The sequence below is a fragment of the Cornus florida genome, unplaced genomic scaffold, assembly GCF_030987335.1.
Source record: "Cornus florida cultivar Cherokee Brave unplaced genomic scaffold, ASM3098733v1 CherokeeBrave_3.0.0_Hap2_Chr11, whole genome shotgun sequence".
Lineage (NCBI taxonomy): Eukaryota > Viridiplantae > Streptophyta > Magnoliopsida > Cornales > Cornaceae > Cornus > Cornus florida.
In genome coordinates, this window is record NW_026775581.1 from 115,860,156 (window position 1) to 115,883,062 (window position 22,907).

A 22,907-nucleotide genomic window follows, 5' to 3' on the forward strand; every position below is an offset into this window, starting at 1 on the left:
GGTCAAGTACCTAGTACAATCACAAGTTAATATGCACTCAAAAATTAAATAAATCCGAAACATTTGATTGCGTTGACATTTGTAATTGGCCGAGACCACATGTTCCCAGACCATGTAATAATTTCTCCTTTAATAGAAGAGATGGATTGGTACTTTGGAAGAGATACAAATAAAATTCAAATTGGAACTCCATACTTAAAATTAAAGATAACTATCTAAATCATATGATCACATATGTGATCTTTAATTTCACTTGCAAAATAATATTTATTAAAATTGAAGTTTATTCATGAAGGACTCTATTTATTAAATGAAATGAAATGAGTTGTTATTCCAGAAAGTTAAAGGTCTTAATCTTATGAGGGCAATGGGCCTCGCAGTCTGATAATTGATCCCAAGGCCAGCAAAGATCAGTATCTGGACAACACCAACACCTGTGCCCCAATCTCCCACCACCACTACATGTAATTGGCCGGCAATAAGGGAATGTTTAGATTAATAACTCAAATTCAATCCTTAAAATATATATATATATATATATATATATATAGGTTTAGATGAATGTTTGTATACATGTAAATATAAAAAATACTTGACAACTACAAATAAATTTTGCTAATTTTATAGTTAGAAAGCTAAAAAATCATTCATTATTTATATTGAATATTTTCAGCATTAATACAGATGGGACATTGGACTCTGACTCTTACCTTCAAATTGGTTCTTGTTTGGGCAGACATGACCCCATCAGGGGTAAAATTGGCATCTCAAACTCAGCTAATCAACTTGTGAGACCACAGTTAGATTATTAACCATTGAAGACAACAACGCAAAGTAGCTATAAAATAATAATAATAATAATAAAAGGGAAAGATAACACCACAAAGCCTTGGGACTTATACTCGCATTCATGTGATGTGATGCAAAGAGAGCAAGGAGGATGAAAAGGAAGAGAACCAAACGGCTATAACTAGTAATACCCAAGCGATGTGGTGTTTTAGTTGTTTCTATTCTGATGAATTTTGGTAGGAATGATAGGATTTTATACACCAAATTTGGATTCTAAAATTTGCCCAGCTGGAACCAAAATCTATTTTTAATGTGAGAAATTATTAAATGATTCTGAAATCTGTACAGTTATTCCCATATGGTATAGGACAATTAATATTACTATCTTTTCATCATTTTTTTTTAAAAGTTTTCAAAAGTCTTCAAACTTAATAATATACGTGGTAGGTATTTAAACTTAAAAAAAAAAAAAAAACAAAAACTAATTAAGTTTTTCATTAAAAACTTCTAATATCAAATATGGATAACTAATACGAGAGTGATGAAATATTTTGATATGTAGAGTGATTTCTGCTACCAAAAACATAAAAATGTATTTCCCTATTTCAAAAATTAATTGTGCATTTATTATAAAGGGCTAGCCCTTCAGTGCCAAATGTACTCGGTCTTCTCTCCACCATTCGAGGTCACCGTAAAGCGAGTAGAACAACCTTACCTTGCGACCGATGTATTCATTTATTAAATTAATTGTATACATTTATTATGTCATACCATAAAAGCTGGTTTAATTCAATTAAATGTCTAAGGTAATAAAACTAGGATTACTGCTATTATGTATACCATAAGAAGAGCTCATGACTTTTTTCATGAGAAAATTCTCTTAAAAACACTACTCTTTTAAAAATTAATTAATTGTATTCAATAATAAATGCATAAAATTTAAAGAATATTAGCATTTTGAATCCGGTTTCTTTTGATTCCTATTCCGGTTCCAACTTGCCAAATACTATCATCTCTACTAAAAATTCATCAAGTTAGAAAAACCAAAACCCCATCACTCACAGTTTATCTATGGGGATTACTAGCTATAGCCGTTTAATTCTCTTGTTTTTCATCCTCCTCGCTCTCTTTGCATCACATGAATGTGAGTATATATGTCCCAAGGCTGTGTCGTTATCTTCTTCTTCTTTTTTTCTTTTTCCTTTTTTCTTTAGAAGTACTTGATAGTGTTATCTTTAAGACACCCTTTAAGGTTAAGTAAAATTTTACATAAATTGACATTTTAATTTTAAAGTTCAATTATATCCCAAATTGAGCTCTAAAATATACTAATTGATCTGTTTACCCCTAACTTTTTAATAAAATTTAATACAAAATATCTATAATTTTAAATGACAAAAATGTCCCAATTTATTAATCACCCACCAAGTACTTCTAAATAAAAAAAGAAAAGAAAAGAGAGGGGTTTAATTTTGGGACATCTAATGAGGAGGATGACATTTGCTAGTGAGAGAGGGAGATATATATATATATATATATATATATATATATATATATATATATATATATTTATTTATTTATTTATATATAAGTGAGTGAAGAAGATGTATAGTTACTGAAAGAAGAAAATAGGGGGGTTTAATTTTGGGACATTTTGGTCACTTAAAATGAGTTCTATAGGTAATTGTGTCCTATTGTATCAAAAATACTCTTTTTGTAGGTTAATAAGAAGTTAAAAGGGTGATACAGTCATTTTACACATACTTTGACACCACTTAAAAGTGATATTTGCGGTGTGAGCAAAAAATACTATTCACACCTTCAAATGTGATTCAAAATTAAAATTAAAATATTCATTTATGTTAGATTTGACTAAACTTTAGGAGTGACAGTCTAATTTAACCCTATCTTAAATGGTTTATATCTCACAAGTTGATTACCTAAGTTTGAGATGACAATTTTACCCCTCCTAATGGGGTCATGTGACCATGTCTCACCCAAACAAGAGCCAAATTGAAATCCATTGACGAAGCACTTTATTTATTTTAGAAAGTTGAAATACAAACTTCTCCGTACGATTTTAATGGTCTAACATTATTAGGGAGAGCGCAGATGAGGACAATTGGCCTCGCAATCTGACAATTTACCCCAATCCCAGCACAAATTAGAATCTGGACAACACCAACACCTGTGCCCCAAACCGCTCCCACAAAAATTTGGATGGCAATATGGGTTTGGGATGTTGATCTTGCTTTCGCTTAATATTGAAATTCCAACTTCAATCTGTCCATCTTTGCCTCCCCTGCTGTCATTTTCGTTGCCCGCAAGACAGAGTAATTATTTATGAAAGTAAAAGTATATAATAATAATAATAAAATAAAATAAAAAATTGTAAAACGATTGTCCGTTTAGTTAGGGGCCATGTTTGATGACACACAGGTTATTTGGTCGACTTCCCTTCTCGAAGTTAGGTGTGCTAATTTACTTTGGATATGGTCCAATAGTTTAATCGTTGAATTTTGGAACATAGCAAACTTAAGGTCTGCAGTTCGAATTTCGCTGAATGTTCTTTGTGATTAATCTCCACTATTCCTACATTGACTTACCCGACCAGAATGAAGAGACGCCCTTTCGGGTCCTCGGGCATTAGTCGGGTTGTTGAAGGACCCCTATTCTACGTTTGGTGTGTAAGAATGGAATGAAATGCAAGTTGGAATGGAATGAGAATGAAATGAGTATTGCCATTCTAATGTTTAGTGTGACACGGTGAATCGTTATATAATGGAATGATTATTACTATTCTATTGTTTGGTTGACTATCATTAAATATAGAATGGAATAATTTTTCTCAAAAATACCCTTTTTATTATTTTTTTAGTAAAATCAATCTAATTAATATTTTAGAGATACTGTAAAAGCTAATATATATATATATATATATATATATATATAATATGGTTGAATGTCCTTAACTTTTTGTCAATGACAACTCTGGGTATATTTAGAAGAGAATGAAGGTGAAAGACCTTTACCACGTCTAATAAAGAAGCTCGAGAAATGTGAAAGATTTTTGATCTATGTAAAATATTTTTGCCTTATTGGAATGTGATGAAGGGTTTATTAGGAATATTACAAAAATATTTAATTTTACTATAGAATGGAATGGTCATTCCATATGTTTAGTAATGGAATGGATTTTCATTCCATTCCATTCCTGCACACCAAACAAACAAATGGTTGTAATGAACATTTCATTCCATTCCATTCCATTCCTGCACACCAAAAATAGCATAAGGGTTCGTACGATTCTGGATATACCGAGTTAATAAAAAATAATAATAATAAAAGAGTTAAGTGTGCTAACTCAACAAACTTATTCGGGTTATTGTATATATATGTAATAAAAAAGAGAATCAATTTCCCAATCCCGAATATCAAAGAATTTAGTTATTACATTTAACCATTGCCAAGTTGAAAAGAAAAAAAAATAAAAATAAAAAACATTGAAGATAAGAACAGAAAGTACTGATTAAAAAAGTAGAAGAAAGAAAGATAACAACACAAAGCCTTGGACATACTCACATTCATGTGTTGCAAAGAGAGCAAGGAGGATGAAAAAGAAGAGAACCAAACGGCTATGGCTAGTAATCGCCATAGATAAAAAGAGTGAGGTGGTGTTATAGTTGTTTCTATTCTGATGAATTTTTTGTAGGGATGATAAGATTTTATATACGAAATTTAGATTCTAACTTTATGAAAATTTATTAGATGGTTTCGGGGTGTGGTCCACTCCAACTCAGACTCTCTAATTATTTAAAAAATGGACTCATAAAAGTGTAATAATATATTACAAAAAAAATTAGGTGAGGTCCAGTCCAATTATATCACAAAGAAACCTCAAATGAAAGTGTAATGTCATTAGTTGTCCCATAATGGGACAACTAATTTAGTAGTCCTCCTTTCCTTTTAGATATCTCAAATAGTTTTCTTATTTGAAAAAGTCAAACTGAAATAATGCTATTTTTTCATTATTTTTCTTTTATTTAAAAAAAAAACTTCCAACTTAATAATATAAATATTTAAACTTAAAAAAGATTAGTTAATTTTATTACATGTCCTCTTAAAAACTTTTAATACTAAAAATGAACAACTAATATAAGTAGGAGAGAGTATTAAGGCATGCACAATTATTTCTGCTACCAAATAAAGTTTTTACCTTATTTCAAAAATTAGTTGTGCAATTTTTATAAAAAGGCTAGCCCTTTAGTGCCAAATGTACTCAATCTTCTCTGCATGTTTTGAGGTCACTGTAAAGTAATCTTACCGCTGCGACCAACTTTATTATGATGTTGAGTAATCTTACCGCTACAACCCACACTTTGTATCCATTTATTATGATTTCGAGTAACCTTATCGCCATGACCCACTCTTTGTATATATTTATTATGATTTCCAAAATTGCGACCCACTCTTTGTATGCATTTATTTTGATTTCCAAAATTAATTATATACATTTATTATTTAATGCCTTTAATGACTGGTTTAACCCCACCAATTTTCTAAGGTAATAAAAAACTATTTGCAGGTATAACCTTCTCTTATATTATTATTATATTATTTATCCTAGTAAGAAACTCATAGACTCTTATTATTCCATAAAAACTTGAATCATGGACTTTTTAATTTTAAAAATAAGAAAGCATTAATAAATTACAGTATTTGTTGTCTTATATAATTTACAACACCACAAATTTCATCGTAAAAGATGACTGGTTATCCTTGATAAAAGAACATACGCAGAAAACTAATTATTCATGGCAAATAAAAAAACATAAGCAGAGAATGTTTGTATACATTTATTGCTAACATTAGTTAGACATATGAAAATTGTAAAATTTTAATTAATTGGTTGGCAAAACAATCATAGTGGGCTGGTTGTATTAGATGGTGTTGTATTACACACCCATTTAAACCAATTATACTTCACATTTAAATCCAATGTGTAATACCTCTAACATTTTTTTCCACCTAAACTTGTAATGCCATTGTAGCGGTCGGACCACCTCGCCTACTTAGCTCGGGCTCGAACACCTTGTTGGTGGATTCGCCTAGACAAGCATTTTGCTGATACCAACTATAACGGGTTATACACCTGTCATAGATTCAAAACTTTAAACTATTGAATGGTATTACATATCTACCAATTTGTAATTGATCAGGGCAATTGATCTCGCAATATGACTCTTTGATCCCAAGCCCAACACTCTTTAGTATGTGGACAACACCAACACCCCAACACCTGTTACCTCCACATAGGGGTGGCAAATGAGCGGGTTGGGTTGGGTTGGGTTTGGGTTGTGTTAAAAATGGGCGGGTCAATATGATCCATTCAGAACGGGTTAAAAATGGACAGGGTCAACCGTTATGACCCGTAAACTCATTAATTATTTATTTTTAATTTATTTATTTTTTTAAAAAATTTTTTGGAACTAATTTTTCTCTTATTCCTGATAGAAGTGGAAATCCGATGCTCTTAATGAGAAAGAGAGTGTGGCCCCACCAATCAAAACTTTGCAGATTTTCTTTGTTTTATGCATAAAACTCTGTTCATTAATTATTTTTAATGGTTCGTAATGAGATTCTAAAACTGACGAGATAGTGCAAAATGACAACGGCGCCGTGAGAGAGATTGAGATACAACGGCGACGAATCAACCATTAGTGCCGGTGAAAACCCGGACGACTTCACGGTGCTACTCTGATCCGGACTTTGATTACAACTACTCTTCTTGATCATCATCACATCTATCTTCTCACCACCACCGTTAACGTTCCTCCTCCGGCACCGGGAAATTAGTCCTGGCTTTATTGCCGCGAAACTCCCTTCCGGCGGCGTCGTACGCCCTCGCCGCCTCCTCAGCCGTGTTGAACGTCCCCAACCACACACGACTCTTCTTCCCCGGATCTCGAATCTCGGCGGATCTCGACTGTTAAATTTGTCTAAAAAAATCTAATTTTTTAAATTTTTTTTATAAAAATTTTAATTATTTTTTATTTTTAAATTATTTTTTTTCGAAAATTTAAAAAAAAATTATTTTTTAATTATATTTTATTTTTAAAATTTTTTAATATTTTAAATTATTTTTTAATATTTTAAAATATTTTATTTTTTTAGAAGAAATCTATATAGAGAGAACTAATAGAGAGAGGGGATTGATGAGAGACAAATATAAAATAGATATATGTTTTGTGTTTATTATGTGATGGGTGAAATATGGGTTGAATATGGTTAACCATATTCAATCGATTTTGACCCTCAAATTAAGTGGTTAAAAATTTTGATAACTTATCTTAACCTTCAAACTAAATATGGTTCACCTATAACCATTAAAAGGCGGACGGATATGGGCGAGTTGATGGTTCTTGATCCATTTTGCCATCTCTACGGCTCCATAGTAACTTGGCCGGCAATAGATGTTGTCATTTTCATGGCCTGCAAGACAGAATAATTATTTATGAAAGTAAAAGTAAATAATGATAGTAGTAATAAAAAGAAATAAAAAATTGTAAAACGATTGTCCGATTAGTTAGGGGCCATGTTTGATGAGACAGATTATTTGGTGGACTTCCCTTCTAAAAGTTAGGTGTGCTAACTCGACAAATTTATTCGGGCTATATATATAACAAAAAAGAGAATCAATTTATCAATCCGGAATATCAAAAACTCTAATTTAGTGATACTATAAGGTCGAAGATAAGAACACAAAATACTTATTAAAAAAGAAGAAAGAAAGAAAGAAAGATGACAACACAGGGACATATACATTCATGTGATGCAAAGAGAGCAAGGAGAATGAAAAAAGAAGAGAACCAAACGGGTATAGCTAGTAATCGCCATATATAAGAGAGTGATGGGGTGTTTTGGTTGTTCTAATCTGATGAATTTTTAGTAGGGATGATAGGATTTTATATACGAAATTTGGATTCTAACTTTGTGTGAAAATTTATTATATGGTTTTGGACTGTGATCCAGTTCAATTCAGACTCTCTAATTATTTAAAAAGTGGACTCACAAAACTGTAATAATATATTATAAAAAAAAATTAGGTGAAGTCCAGTCCAAATATATCACAAAAAAACCTAAAATGAAAGTATAGTACCATTAGTTGTCCCATTATGGAACATCTAATTTAGTGGTCCATAGTTCGATATTTCAAATTGTTGTCTTATTTGAAAAAATAAAACCAAAATAATGCTATTTTTTAAATTATTTTTCCTTAATTTAAAAAAAAAAATTGAAAAAAAAAAAGAAAGAATAATGCGACCCGGTTCTTTTCTTCTCGGTGCTGGTGGTGACCAGAAGGTCGCTGCCCTTTCTCCTTGTACCAAGGTCGCTAATGCCAGATTAGAAGGGTTCGAATCCATTTTTGGAGAAGGAAAAAAATGAGAATCAACTATGAAGTCATGCATAATTATTCTCCTCGCCTGCAAACAGGGGCGGAGTCAGCAAGTGCCTGGGGCGGCAGTAGGCCACTAGAAAGGTTTTTTTTTTTTTTTTTTTTTTTTAATTTAAATATGTATAAATCTATAAAATATCCCCTAAAATTAATAAAATAAGCCCTCTGTTCCCTAAATTCACTATATTTTATTTTATTTTATGTATATAATTTGTAAATATTTATAAAATACACCATAAAATTTATAAATTATTCCTCATAAAATTATCTATTTCTATAAACGTCTTTAATTCTTTATTCATTTTTCTTCTTATTTTTCTATTTTCTTTTTTTTTTTTCTTTTTCTTTTTTTTTTTATCTTCAAAAACTTTCACATCCTCTTCCTACAATTAAAACCTAATTTTTCTTTCAAAATTCTCTTATATTTTTTTCTTTTTATTTCATTTTCTTCTTAAAAATTTCTTTTTTCTTGCACTCATGCATAATTTATTTTTTTTCCACTTATTCTAATGCACTATTGTTAAGCTATTGTGTTTTTCGCCTGTTTGAAAAAAAATTATTTTGTCAATGTTAACATGCATCATAAACCAAATTACTGCGTGCAATGTCTTTGTCAATACAGTCCCTCTCCTCATCCTTAAAACAACGCCTCTCAAAATTAGGATTGCAATCTGCGACTTATAGATTGTTTGAAAGTACTTGATTAGATTTCCTCAAATTAGCTGAGTAGGTATTTGATTATCCTAAAATATATAGAAAGAAAAAAAAAAATTGTTAAAACCTAACAAAAATAAATTATTCATCAATTTTCAAAAAAGTTATTTTACACACTTGCCCATAAACTTGACCTCAATCTTGACGTAAAAGTTATTATATGTATTTTTTATTTTTACGAAAAAAGTAAAAATAAAAATATATATATTTAAAAAAAAAAATCCCAAAAAAAAAAAATTTACTTCTATCAAAATCAATATTAGGTGCCGCTACTTTTCAAATGCAGGTAAAGGGTTTGAGTTTGAGTGAACACATGTATATAAGTACCAAGTAAAGAAAAAATATTAATACCATGTGCTTGGAATTCTTAACAATTGGATAATGCAACATACAAACTATGGGATAAGTCAAAACATGAATTCACTTATGTGACAAAACCGATAATCACTAATCTTCTTATCCTTTTCTTCCAAATATTTCCCTGCACTATTGAAAGGGTTTGGACGGGCAATGCTTCCAAACATTTGCAATATCCTGGTTTGATCTCCATGGACGTCGGCTTGTAGTTCTTTATGAGCAGAGTGAAAGGCTTGGGAAAGGCCAAATATCACAGTAAGAGTAGTGATAGTAATTTTTGAAACTTGTTTTAATGTAATATTTGGTCAAATTTAGGAGGGTGTCAGTGAAATTAACCTTAAATTATTTAACTTAAAAAATAACAAATAAATAAAAATAAAGATTTCTCCACGGCAATTCTCAAATATCACATAATAGAATGTAATACGATAAAAATTTTCTCCAAACATTCATCCATTCCTAAATCCGTCCATAAATTAAAATATCATAAAATTCACACATTGCATTTTACATCTTCCCCTCCATTTTTCAAAGATATGGAGCATTTCCTCTTTTTAAAATATAGTCCCTAATTTTTAAAATTTTCTAAAAATGCCTTTTAATTCTTGAAAAATCAACTTCAAGATCTCATTTGTCATTTTCAATAAAATATCTACAAATGTTCTCCAAACGCTATTTCCTCCATTTCTAAATCCATCCTCTTTGTCATTTTCTCAAGAATTCCTAATCATAAAATGTTGTTTTCAGAATATATCAATTTGCAATTTTACACAAAATATTCAATAAAATATTCTAAATCTCCACTCCAATTTTATTTATTTATTTTTATTTTTTGTTTTTTTGTTGTGGAAAACATTTATGAACGCTCAAAATTATAGTTTACCCCCATTTTCTCATTTTCACATAATATCTAAAATGTAACATTTTACCCTTCACTTTCCCAATTTTCTCCAAAGTACCCAAGATTTTCAAAAATATCATTTTGGCCTCTTAACATTATCATTTTATCTAAAACATCTACATTTCTTAAACTAAATAATATCAATCCCCAATTTATAATTTTTCTCAAGAACCCTCAAATTTAACAAGTATTCCATTTTCAAACCCTTACTCAAACAATCAATTTCTAAAAATTCCCGCAAAGCTTTCGACAATATATTCTTCCTTATATTTTGATCAATTACCAAAAATTAATTAGATTGGCATAAATGAAAAACAAAAATGCAGTAGGCATCTTTAAACAGAATCGGAGCAACAACAGGAGCAAAGTAATTTTGAGAGAGAAAGCATCGCAATTACACTCGCATGCCCTCTTGTAGAAGGTGAGAGAGAAACACTAAGATAAAGATCTTGTGATAAATTTGTGGTTTAAAATTTTAGGCCAGTAGAATTTTAATAACCAAGCAATGGCTTAAGTAGCTAGTACAATCACAAGTTGGCAAGCACTCAAAAATTATATAAATTTAAAACATTTGATTGTGTAGCCGTTTGTAATTGGCCGGGAGATCCCGGACCATCTAATAATTTTTCCTTTAATAGAGGAGAGGGATTGATACTTTGAAAAATGTACAAATAAAATCCAAATTGGACACTCCATTCTTAAAATTGAACAGATGAGATGATCACATATATGATCTTTAATCGGTTTGTGGCTAAGGTGTAAATATCACTGCTTTTTCTAAAATTAATTATATGATTATGTGCAAAGTGGAATCATCTCTACCTTTCAAAATGAGAGATGAGAGTTCAAGTCCCACGTGGACAAATAAGTGTGTGAACTTTTTTGGTTAAGGCAAAAATAAATAAATTTATGTAATTGTATGGTTGTGTCTGGTTAGATTGATAGACTTGTCGTATATAATTACTATTATTTGTCATCCAAACAAATTGACTTCTGCTTTAAAAAATAAAAAAGTAACATTGTAACACTGTCTACTATATTTTACACCATCACAAATTTTATTGTAAAAAATGACTAGCAGAATATGTTTGTTTACATTTATTTTAAGCATCACTTAGATATTAAAAAAAAATTAAAATTTAGTTTTAAATTGACCCGAAAAAGTCTAATAATATATTACAAAAAAATATGAGATGACTATCGATACTTTCCAATTAAAAAAAGTAAACCCATAAAAATGTAATAAAATATTACAAAGGAACTTTTACAAAGCTAATTTCAGCCATGACCTTACTGTTGTGCCAAATCCCACACTTTATATGCATTTATATATTATGATTTCTAAAATTAATTGTATCAATTCACTAACTCTCCTTTTTTGAGAGTCCATTTCCTCACACGATATATATATATACTAGGAAAAGGCACGTACGATGCACGTGGTGAATACTTAATTTGTGGTAAAATTTTGGTAATTTGTGTTAGAATTTTATAAAAACTATTTAAATATATCCTTATCTAATGCGGTAGAGTTTCATTGCAAATAAAATAGGTAATTTGTGGTACAATTTTATATAAATTATTTATTTTCTTTAAATATATATATCCTTGTCTAATTATATTTTTTATTTATTAAAAAAGTCATAATAAAAGATAATTTGTGGTAGAGTTTTAGAAAAATTATTTTATTTTTTATACCAATTATTAAATATTTTTTATATTAATAATTCTTGTCTAATTATATTATATTTTATTTAAAAAATTCAAAATAAATACATAAATAGGTAATTTTTATTAGAATTTTATATAAACTCTTTTAAAAAAATATTTTATTTTCTTTAAATATATCATTGTCTAATTAGATTTCCTTCATCAAAAAACTCACAATAAATAGAAAAAAATAAGTTATATATGATAGAGTTTTAAAGAAAATAAAATAAATAATTTGTGGTAGAGTTTTATAGAAATTATTATATTTTCTGGAAATCTATTTATAATAAATAAATAAAGAGGTAATTTATGTTACAGTTTAATAGAAATTCTTTAAAAAACACTTTATATATCAATTAATAAATATTTTTTTACATTAATAATTCTTGTCCAATTAGATTTCCTTTTATAAAAAAACTCATAATAAGTAGAAAAATAGGTAATTTGTGTTAAGTTTTATAGAAACTCTATTCAAACCTCTTTTTATATTAATTAATAAATATTTTTTTATCTTAATAATGCATGTCTAATTAGATTTTCTTTTATTAAAAAAACTCATAATAAATAGATAAATAGGTAATTTGTCATATAGTTTTATAGAAACTCTTTTAAAAACTCCTTTTAGATCAATTAATAAATAATTATTTATATTAATAATACTTGTCTAATTAGATCTCCTTTTATTAAAAAAACACTTAATAAATATATAAATAGAAAATTTGAGTAAAAATTTTATAAAAACTCTTCAAATATTATATCTTTGTCTACTGTAATAGAGTTTTATTGAAAATAAAATTTGTGATTTGTAATAGAGTTTTATAAAAATTATTTTATTTTCTTTAAATACATCCTTGTTTAATTAGATTTAATTTTATTGAGAAACCCATAATAAAAGTTAATTTGTGTTAGAGTTTTAGAAAAATTATTTTATTTTATATATCAATTAATAAATATTTTTTATATTAATAATTCTAGTCTAATTAGATTTTCTTTTATTAAAAAATTCAAAATAATAAATAGATAAATAGATTAATTTAAATTTATTTAGATAGATTTTAAAGTTTGAGGGACATTTTTTTTTATTTATTTATTTATTTATAAAAACTCTTTGCATATCAATTAATAAATATTTTGTTTATAAGAATAGATAGTGAAATACTGAAACTCTTCGCACATGTAATAATATTATAGATAAAAACTTTTTTTATATCAATTAATAAATATTTTGTTATATAAATAAATAAATACTTAAACACCTTGGCACAACTTCGGTATTTTACTCAGAAAATTAGGTTTTCTTTTATTAAAAAATTCATAATAATAAATAGGTTAATTTGAATTTTATTAGATAGATTTTAGAGTTTTATAAAAGTTTTTTCTATAAAAACTCTTTTCATATCAAAAAATAAATATTTTTTTATATAAATAAATAAATACTGAAATACTAAAACTCTTTCCACATTTAATAAATAATTTTTAAATAAATAAATAAATACTGAAACTTTAGATTTACTTTTATTAAAAAATTCATAATAATAAATAGATAAATAGTTTAATTTGAATTTTATTAGGTAGATTTTAGAGTTTTTTTTTTCTTTTATTTATTTATTTTTATAAAAACTCTTTTCATATCAATTAAAAAATATTTTTTATATAAATAAATAAATACTGAAATACTGAAACTCTTTGCATATTTAATATTTTATTTTCTTAAAATATATCCTTGTCTAATTTTATTTTATTTTATTAAGAAACTCATAATAAAAGTTAATTTGTGGTAGAGTTTTAGAAAAATTATTTTATTTTATATATCAATTAATAAATATTTTTTATATTAATAATTCTTGACTAATTCAAATTTTTTTATTAAAAAATTCATAATAATAAATAGATAAATAAGTTAATTTAAATTTTATTAGATAGATTTTGGTGTTTGATAGAGTTTTTTTTTTTTTTTTTTAAATAATACTTTTCATATCAATTAATGAATATATTTTTTTATAAATAGTTACTTAAATACTGAAACTCTTTGCACATTTAATAATAGTATAGATAAAATATTTTTTATATTAATTAATAAATATTTTTTTATATAATTAAATAAATACTGAAACACTTTGGTAGAACTTCTGTATTTTACTCTGAAAATTAGATTTTCTTTTATTAAAAAATTGTAATTTGTAATACGTGTTAGAGTATGATCGAAAATATTTTTAAACTCTTTTTACATGAATTAATAAATATTTTTATATTTGAATAATTCCTATCTAATTAGATTAGCTTTTATTAAAAAAAAAACTCATAATAAAAGGTAATTTGTGGTAAATTTTAGAAAAATTATTCTATTTTTTATATCAATTAAAAATATTTTTTATATTAATAATTCTTGTCTACTTAGATTTTCTTTTATTAAAAAAGTTATAATAAATAAATAGGTAATTTGTGTTAGAGTTTAATATAAACTATTTTAAAACTCTTTTTATATCAATTAATAAATATTTTTTATTTTAATAATTATTGTCTAATTACATTTAGTTTCATTAAAAAACTAATAATAAATAGATAAGTAGGTAATTTGTGTTAGAGTTTTTTAAAAACTCTTTTAAAACTCACAATAATTTTTTATATTAATAATACGTGTTTAATTAGGTTACTTTTTATTAAAAAAAAAACTCATAATAAATGGATAAACAGGTAATTTGTGTTAGAGTTTTATAGAAACTCTGTTGATAGAGTTTTATGAAAAATAAAATAGGTAATTTGTAATAGAGTTTTATGGAAATTATTTATTTTCTTTAAATATATACTGGTCTAATTAGATTTAATTTTATTAAGAAACTCATAGTAGAGTTATATAAAAATTATTTTAGTTTATATATCAATTAATAAATATTTTTTATATTAATAATTCTTGTCTAATTAGATTTATTTTATTAAATAATTTATAATAATAAATAGATAAATAAGTTAATTTAAATTTTATTATGTAGATTTTAATGTTTATCATATTATTTAATATATATTTTTTTACATAAATAAATAAATACTGAAACTCTTTACACATCTAATAATAGTATAGATAAAAACTCTTTTTATATCAATTAATAAATATTTTTTCATATAAATAAATAAATATTGAAATAGTCAAACTCTTTGACAAAGCTTATGTATTTTACTCTGAAATTCAACTCTTTTTATATCAATTAATAAATATTTTTATATAAATAAATAAATAAATACTGAAACTCTTTGACAGAACTTTTGTATTTTACTCTGAAATTCTAGATTTCTATAATTCTCTATTTCTGTACCCTTTCCTCTGTACCTTTATTTATAGGCTTCTTGAATGAATAGGATAATGACATAATGATAACTGGACCGGGCCGGTTATATGGTGATAATTATCCTTAAAAAATAAATAAAAATAAGAGTTCTATATAGAATATGATTGATTTTATTAGGTAATTTTTAGATTTTTATAAAAATTATAATTATCCATAAATAAAAAAAAACTAAAAATAAGAGTTTTATATAGAATGTGATTGGTTTTATTAGGTAAATTAGATTTTCTTTTATTAAAAAACTTGTAATAAATAAATAAATAGGTAATTTGTGTTAGAGTTTAATACTCTTTTAAAAACTCTTTTTATATCAATTAATAAATATTTTTTATTTTAATACTTCTTGGCTAATTAGATTTACTTTTAGTAAAAAAAAAACTCAAAATAAGTAGATAAATAGGTAATTTGTGTTTTAAAAACTCTTTAAAAACCTCCTTTTGTATCAGTTAATAAATAATTTTTATATTAATAATACTTGTCTAATTAAGTTTCCTTTTATTAAAAAAACTCATGATAAATTGATAAATTGGCAATTTGTGTTAGAGTTTTATACAAATTCTTTAAATATATCTTTGTGGATAGAGTTTTATTGATAATAAAATAGGTAATTTGTAATAGAGTTTTATTGAAATTATTTTATTCTCTTTAAATATATATCTGTCTAATTAGTTTTAATTTTATTAAGATACTCATAATAAAAGCTAATTTGTGGTAAAGTTTTATAAAAATTATTTTATTTTATACATCAATTAATAAATATTTTTATATTAATAAATCTTGGCTAATTAGATTTTCTTTTATTTAAAATGGATAATAATAAATAGATAAATAGGTTAATTTAAATTTTATTATGTAGATTTTACTATTTTATAGATTTTTTTTTTTTTTTTTTTTTTTTTTTTTTTTTTTTTGTTTTAGTAAAAACTCTTTTCATATCATTTAATAAATATTTATATATATATATAAATAATGAAACTCTTTACACATCTAATAATAATATAGATAAAAACTCTTTTTATATCGATTAATAAATATATTTTTATATAAATAAATAAATACTGAAAACTCTTGACAGAGAATTCAACTCAATTAATAAATATTTTTTATATAAATAAATAAATACTGAAATACTGAAACTTTTGGCAGAGTTTCTGTATTTTACTATGGAATTCTGAATTTCTAGAATTCTGAATTTCTGTACCCCTTCCTCCTTCCTCCATGCCTTTATTTATAGGCTTCTTGGATGAATAGGATGATAACATGTGTCATTTTCGGATAATGACATAATCATAATTGGGTGGGACAGGTTATATTGTGATAATTATCTATAAAAAATAACTAAAAATAAGAGTTTTATATAAAATGTGATTGATTTTATTAGGTAATTTTTAGAGTTTTATAGAAATTATAATTATCCATAAAAAATAATTTAAAATAAGAGTTTTATATAGAATGCAATTGATTTTATTAGGTAATTTTTAAAATTTTATAAAAGCTATTTTTATATCAATTAATAAATAATTTTTTTTATATAAATAAAAAATACTGAAATACGGAAACACTTTGCACATTTAATAATAGTATAGATTTTTTTTTTTTTTTTTTGTTTTAGTAAAAACTCTTTTCATATCATTTAATAAATATTTTTTTATATAAATAAATAATGAAACTCTTTACACATCTAATAATAATATAAATATAAATAAATAACTACTGAAAACTCTTCACAGAGCTTTTGTATTTTACTCTGAAATTCAACTCAATTAATTAATATTTTTTATATAAATAAATAAATATTGAAATACTGAAACTCTTTGGCAGACCTTCTGTATTTTATTCTGGAATTCTGAATTTCTAGAATTCTCAATTTCTGTACCCCTTCCTCCTTCCTCCATGTCTCTATTTATAGATTTCTTGGATGAATAGAATGATGACATATGTCATTTTCTGATAATGACATAATCATAATTGGGCCAGGCCGGTTATATTGTAATAATTATCTATAAAAAATAACTAAAAATAAGAGTTTTATATAGAATGTGATTGATTTTATTAAGTAATTTTTAGAGTTTTATAGAAACTAAAATTATCCATAAAAAAATAAGAGTTTTATATAGAATGTGATTGATTTTATTAAGTAATTTTTAAAGTTTTATAAAAGCTATTAAATTATTTTTATATCAATTAATAAATATTTTTTATATAAATAAATAAATAAGGAAATACTGAAATACTGAAACACTTTGCACATTTAATAATAGTATATATATATATATATAACTTGAGTAGTTTGTCCAATCACAAGTTGACACAGGATTAAAAATTTAAAAAAATTGTCACATTTAATTAGACGACAATTTGTGATTAGTCGTACCATCTAACAAATTTCTCCTTTAATAGAGAGGTAAGGTATTGATACTTTAGAAGAGATACAAATAAAGTAAAAATTGGACTCTCCATCCTTAAATTTGAACAGATCTATATGAATCATATATGAACTTTAATTTCAATTTTAAATCTATATTATTAAAATTGAAGTCCATTCATGAAAGGATTTTCATATTCCAGAAAGTTGGAAGTACAAACTGTGGTTTTAATGGTCCTACATAATTAAGCCAAGGGAGGACTAGGGCAATTGGCATCGCATAATGACATTTGATCCCAAGTAAAACACTCTTTAGTAGTCGGACAACACCAACACCGGTGCCCAAAAAAAAAAAATGAAAAAGAAAAAAAATAAAAGAACAATACTTTGAAATAAAAATCATTAAAAAAAATTAAGGGTAAAATTATCATTTAAAAAAAATTAAGGGTAAAATTATCATTTCAAACATTTTTAACGTAATGATAACAAATTTTGAAAGTTATTTTAATGTGTTATTTGGTCAAATTTAAGAGGGTGTAACACTAAATTATTTTATCCTTTTTTTTTAAAAAAAAGAAAAGTAAAAAAAAAAAACTACTACTACTACTACTACTACTACTTTAGCCTCCCATTTTGTTACTTTCAACAAGATTTCTCCAAATATCACATAACCGATAAAAAATTTCTTCAAACATTCATCCATTTCTAAATCCATCCATAAATTAAAATTTCATAAAACTCACATTGCATTTTACATCTTCCCCTCCATTTTTCAAAGATATGGAGCATTTCCTCTTCTTAAAATATAGTCCCTAATTTTTAATTTTTTCTAAAAATGCCTTTTAATTATTGTAAAATCAACTTCAAGCTCTCATTTGTCATTTTCAATAAAATCTCTACAAATGTTCTCCAAACGCTATTTTCTCCATTTATAAATCCATCCTCTTTGTCATTTTCTCAAGAATTCCTAAATGCTGTTTGCATAATATATCAATTTGCAATTTTACCCAAAAGAATAAAATATTCTAAATCTCTACTGCAATTTTATTTATTTATTTTTATTCTCAAAATTATTGTTTAACCCCATTTTCTCATTTTCACATAAAATCTCTAAAATGTACTCCATCCATCCTAAATTAAATGTCATGTTTGGGAAACCATAACTCACAACACAATTCCCCAAACAAGACATCTAATTTGGGACGGACGTAGTAACATTTTACCCTTCACTTTTCCAATTTTCTCCAAAGTACCCAAGATTTTCAAAAATATCATTTTGGACTTGGATTCTTTAAGTTATCCCAAGTTCAATTCGTTACTAATATATTTTAAATGTCAGTGTCAATTTGTAGCGAATTTAACTTAGGATAACAAAATATTTAACTCAAAGGATCAAGTCCAACTTTACCTAGTCGACTCTTTGTAGGCATTTATTATGATTTTCATGGTAAATTAATTGGTAAGAAGTTCACACACTCAAATTATTTTTATGGAGACTTAAATCATATACCTAATTTAAAAAACTAAGAGAGTATTACTAAATTACTGTCACTGGTGTCTATATATTATTTACACCACCACAAAGTTTAATTGTAATAGATGACTGTTTATTTTATATAAATAAAATAGCATAAGCAGAATATGTATGTCTACAGTTGACTGGCTATTATTGATATAGTGCATTTCTTTGTCTTAAAATAGAGTTCCTAAATTTTAATCTAACTTTTTTTTAAAAAATGCCTTTTAATTCTTGAAAAATCAACTTCAACCTCCCATTTGTCATCTTCAACAAAATTTTCTCCAAACACTATTTCCTCCATTTCTAAATCCATCCAAAAATAAAATTTCCATAAAACTCTCCTTGCATTTTACTTCTTTCTACCCCTCCATTTTTCAAAAAATAAGTTGAGAAATTACAATAGCGGTCATATTGATCTTTCCTTATTAATTTTATAACGAGTAATCATTAAATTTGAATTCTTGACTTAGGTTAGTAGTTGTTTTGATTTATTTCAGTGAGTTTTATGGTATAAGATCAGGATATTTTGAATAATTTCCATTAGAACCTGTATTTTTAATTTTTTAGAATGGTATGTATTCGTGAATATTTATTTTGATTTGATTAGTTTTGTCATAGAAATCCCAAATTGGTTCCATGTTTTAATGAAATGATTTTATTATATATATATATATTATTTTCAAAAATAAATTTTTATGTGATCAAGGAGAAATTGGAGGATTAATCAAGAAGTCACATATTTTCAAAAATAAACTTTTATGTGATCAAGGAGAAATTGGGGGATTAATCAAGAAGTCAAAATAGAGGTTTACAGTAATTGGTAATCGGAATGATTTTTTTTGAACTAAACACTAATTATGGAGGTTATGTCGTGATTTAATACGATGTAATTTTACTATTTACTAATTAGAATACAATTATTTTTATGTAATAGAGTTAAAAATATTTAATGAATCAAAGTTATATTCGTACTTGGCAATGGTTAAATGTTCCAAAAGAAAAGAATGTTGAATTATGAAATTTAAACTTAAAACAATGTCAGTGAATAAATGATGTCCAAAGTTAAGAAAGTTGAGCTTGTTATATTATGCGAAGAGTCACTTTCTTTACCTACCCACATCACCTCCTTCCCTTTACAAGAAATAAGAAAAAAAAATTTTGAAAGGGAAAAGAAATAGTTATGATTCATGAAGCATCATAGACACTACCATGAAAGATCATCCGATAAAGTTGATGAATTAATTGGTTAGCCCACTGATCTACAGTATACTTAATAAGATTCCTTAATTGCAACTAGTTCTTTAATTTATGTGGCATGGTAATTGCCACAATTGCATTTAAAATTTTAAAGTATTTGACCGGTATAGGAGTGAAGTCAAAAAGGTGAAAACCGCGTAGGACTCTTTTGGATTTCCAATGAAAGAAGATAACTTCAAAACTAAGTATCTTGTAAAGTGTGAATCCCAAGTCCCTTCCTTTTATATGTTGGATCATACACAGACTGCATAATTTGTATAGAGAAGAAAGGTCACCACAATAAGCCGTGCAAATATGGCAAAATTAGAATCAACATCTGATGTTCAATTTGTGGATGACTTCTACTTCTCTGCTCTGCTCTTTGATCATGAAAATGAAGAAATTCATATTTTCCCAATATCAGATGCCAAGTATGCTGAAGAGCTGCAGTTCCAAGAGGTTCTAATGGTCTCTTTGATCAATGCTGACCAAATGTCCAGCAATGTCGCGCCATCGACAACCCGAGAAACTCCAGCTTCCAAGTCAGAAGTGGTACCAATTGAGATTGAAAAAGAAGTTGGCGAATCGTCGCACAGCTTCTGCGAAATTTGTGTGGAGAAGAAAGGGACTGATGACATGTTTAGGAACCAAACATGTCACCACTCCTTCTGTTCTGACTGCATAAGCAAACATGTTGCTACCAAGATCCAAGAGAACATGAGAGTTGTTATGTGCCCGGGTTTGGACTGCCAAGGAGTGGTAGAGCTCGATGCGTGTAGGCCGATGATTGTAAGGGAAGTGCTTGAAAGGTGGGATGAAATGGTGTGCGAGTCTATGATTTCGGCATCAGAAAGATTTTATTGTCCTTTTAGGGACTGCTCTGCCATGATGGTTAATGACAGTGTTGGAGAAGTCATCAGGGAGTCTGTGTGTCCTGCGTGCCGGAGACTGTTCTGCGCGCAGTGTTATGTCCCGTGGCATCCGGGGATCGAGTGCGAAGAGTTTCAGAGATTGAATGAGGATGAAAGAGGGAAAGAAGATCTGATGGTGAGAGAGCTTGCTAAGGAGAAGAAGTGGATGAGATGCCCAGAGTGCAAATTTTATGTTGAAAAAACAGAGGGTTGTTTACATATGACTTGCAGGTTTGGCTTTATTTACCATTCTTTGAACAATTGTTAATTCAACTTAGTGTTGTTATTGTTACTGAGTCTTTGTTTCACAATGTTTACAGATTGATTCTTTGTAGGAGTGCAGCTTGAACTGGCTATAACACATAACTTATGCACATATGTTTTGTTCAATTTATTGTATATATTTTATGAATGAAACTTTTTGGATTCTTTTGTTGTTGTGTGTGGACGTTTGGTAATTAACCAAAATGAACCCTAGACCCCTACTTGAGTCTCGCATGGTAACAATCCAAATTATAGCCTGATTTTAACCAGAGTAATACCTATGTTCAAATTGAGATTTGAGGTGAAGACTGGGGCTCATGTTTAGTTGGTATTTGTTTGGCTTGAAGGTTTCATGCTGTATCTGTAGTTTTATGTTGATCCATATTTGTAGAGGTAATTTTTTCTAGCCTAATTAAATACTTTAAGCATAGTTATACATGAATTGGGTAGTTTCTGTCCATAATTGTGTTGTCTTTTCGATTTGAGAAATTCATACAATAGATAGATACTTAGATTGTCCAAATAAAAGTATTTTTTTTTAAAAAAAAAAAAATTAATGAAAGTTTTGAACAAGGTATGTAAAACAGTGCTTTGCTGTTTATGGTTGCAGGTGTGGATTCCAGTTTTGCTATGCATGTGGAGCAACTTATACTGAAACTCATGGTGGTTGCCAGCCGCCAATATGATCGATTATCAGTATCAAGAATAAATGTGTGAGATAGCAATGTTGTAAATCAATGCTATTTAAAGAGGTCTATGACCTCTTTTGGCTCTGTTCAGCCCATTTGTGTCAAGAAATGAACTGAGCATGACTACTGATTTAAGTCTATCAATTATTTTAGTAAGGAAAATGTGCTTGTATTAATCATGAAAATACTCCAATTTAAATATTATTTTCTTCATGAACTCAACCATTAGGCTGTTTTATCCCATATTACAATAATGTCGATATGATTTTGTGTTAAATGTCTCAATATTTGTGTGTAAATGAATCTTGAATGTAGAAAACTTATGAAATTAAAACTTAAAAAATAATTTTTAGTGAATAAATAAGGTCCATAATTGAGGAAGTTTTCCAATGATTGAATATTACTCGGTGAATAGAGCTTCTTTTGTTGTAGGATGAATCCATTTCATATTTGGGAGGTAAGGACTTAAATGAAAGTTGGACCAGGAATGGAACACTAAAATGTTTTTATAATGGGAAAAAATAAAATAGGAATGGTAAATGACTCTATTGCCCCTGATGATTCCTAAGACATTTCTTCTCTCTCCCCAAACGACCCTCTTTCCCCTAACCCACCTCCCGCCTGCCATCTCTCACACACACGCACAAACACAACA

General features: G+C 26.9%; 1 protein-coding gene across 1 annotated transcript; it reads left to right on the forward strand.

Annotated features, from left to right (window-relative positions):
- The first annotated feature begins 20,625 nt into the window (after positions 1-20,625).
- On the forward strand, positions 20,626-22,474 carry LOC132282577 (E3 ubiquitin-protein ligase RSL1-like). The gene is made up of 2 exons (XM_059784304.1): positions 20,626-21,530; positions 22,174-22,474. Exons 1-2 carry the CDS (start codon positions 20,704-20,706, stop codon positions 22,247-22,249), a joined length of 903 nt encoding a protein of 300 aa, XP_059640287.1. The 5' UTR covers positions 20,626-20,703; the 3' UTR covers positions 22,250-22,474.
- Positions 22,475-22,907: the final 433 nt, after the last annotated feature.

What these genes read in the sequence shown, in the direction of transcription:
- LOC132282577 (XM_059784304.1), top strand. Translation starts at nt 20,704, where the DNA reads ATGGCAAAATTAGAATCAACATCTGATGTTCAATTTGTGGATGACTTC. An exon ending in TGTTTACATATGACTTGCAG is followed by an intron (nt 21,531 to 22,173) that starts GTTTGGCTTTAT and finishes TTATGGTTGCAG; the next exon opens with GTGTGGATTCCAGTTTTGCT.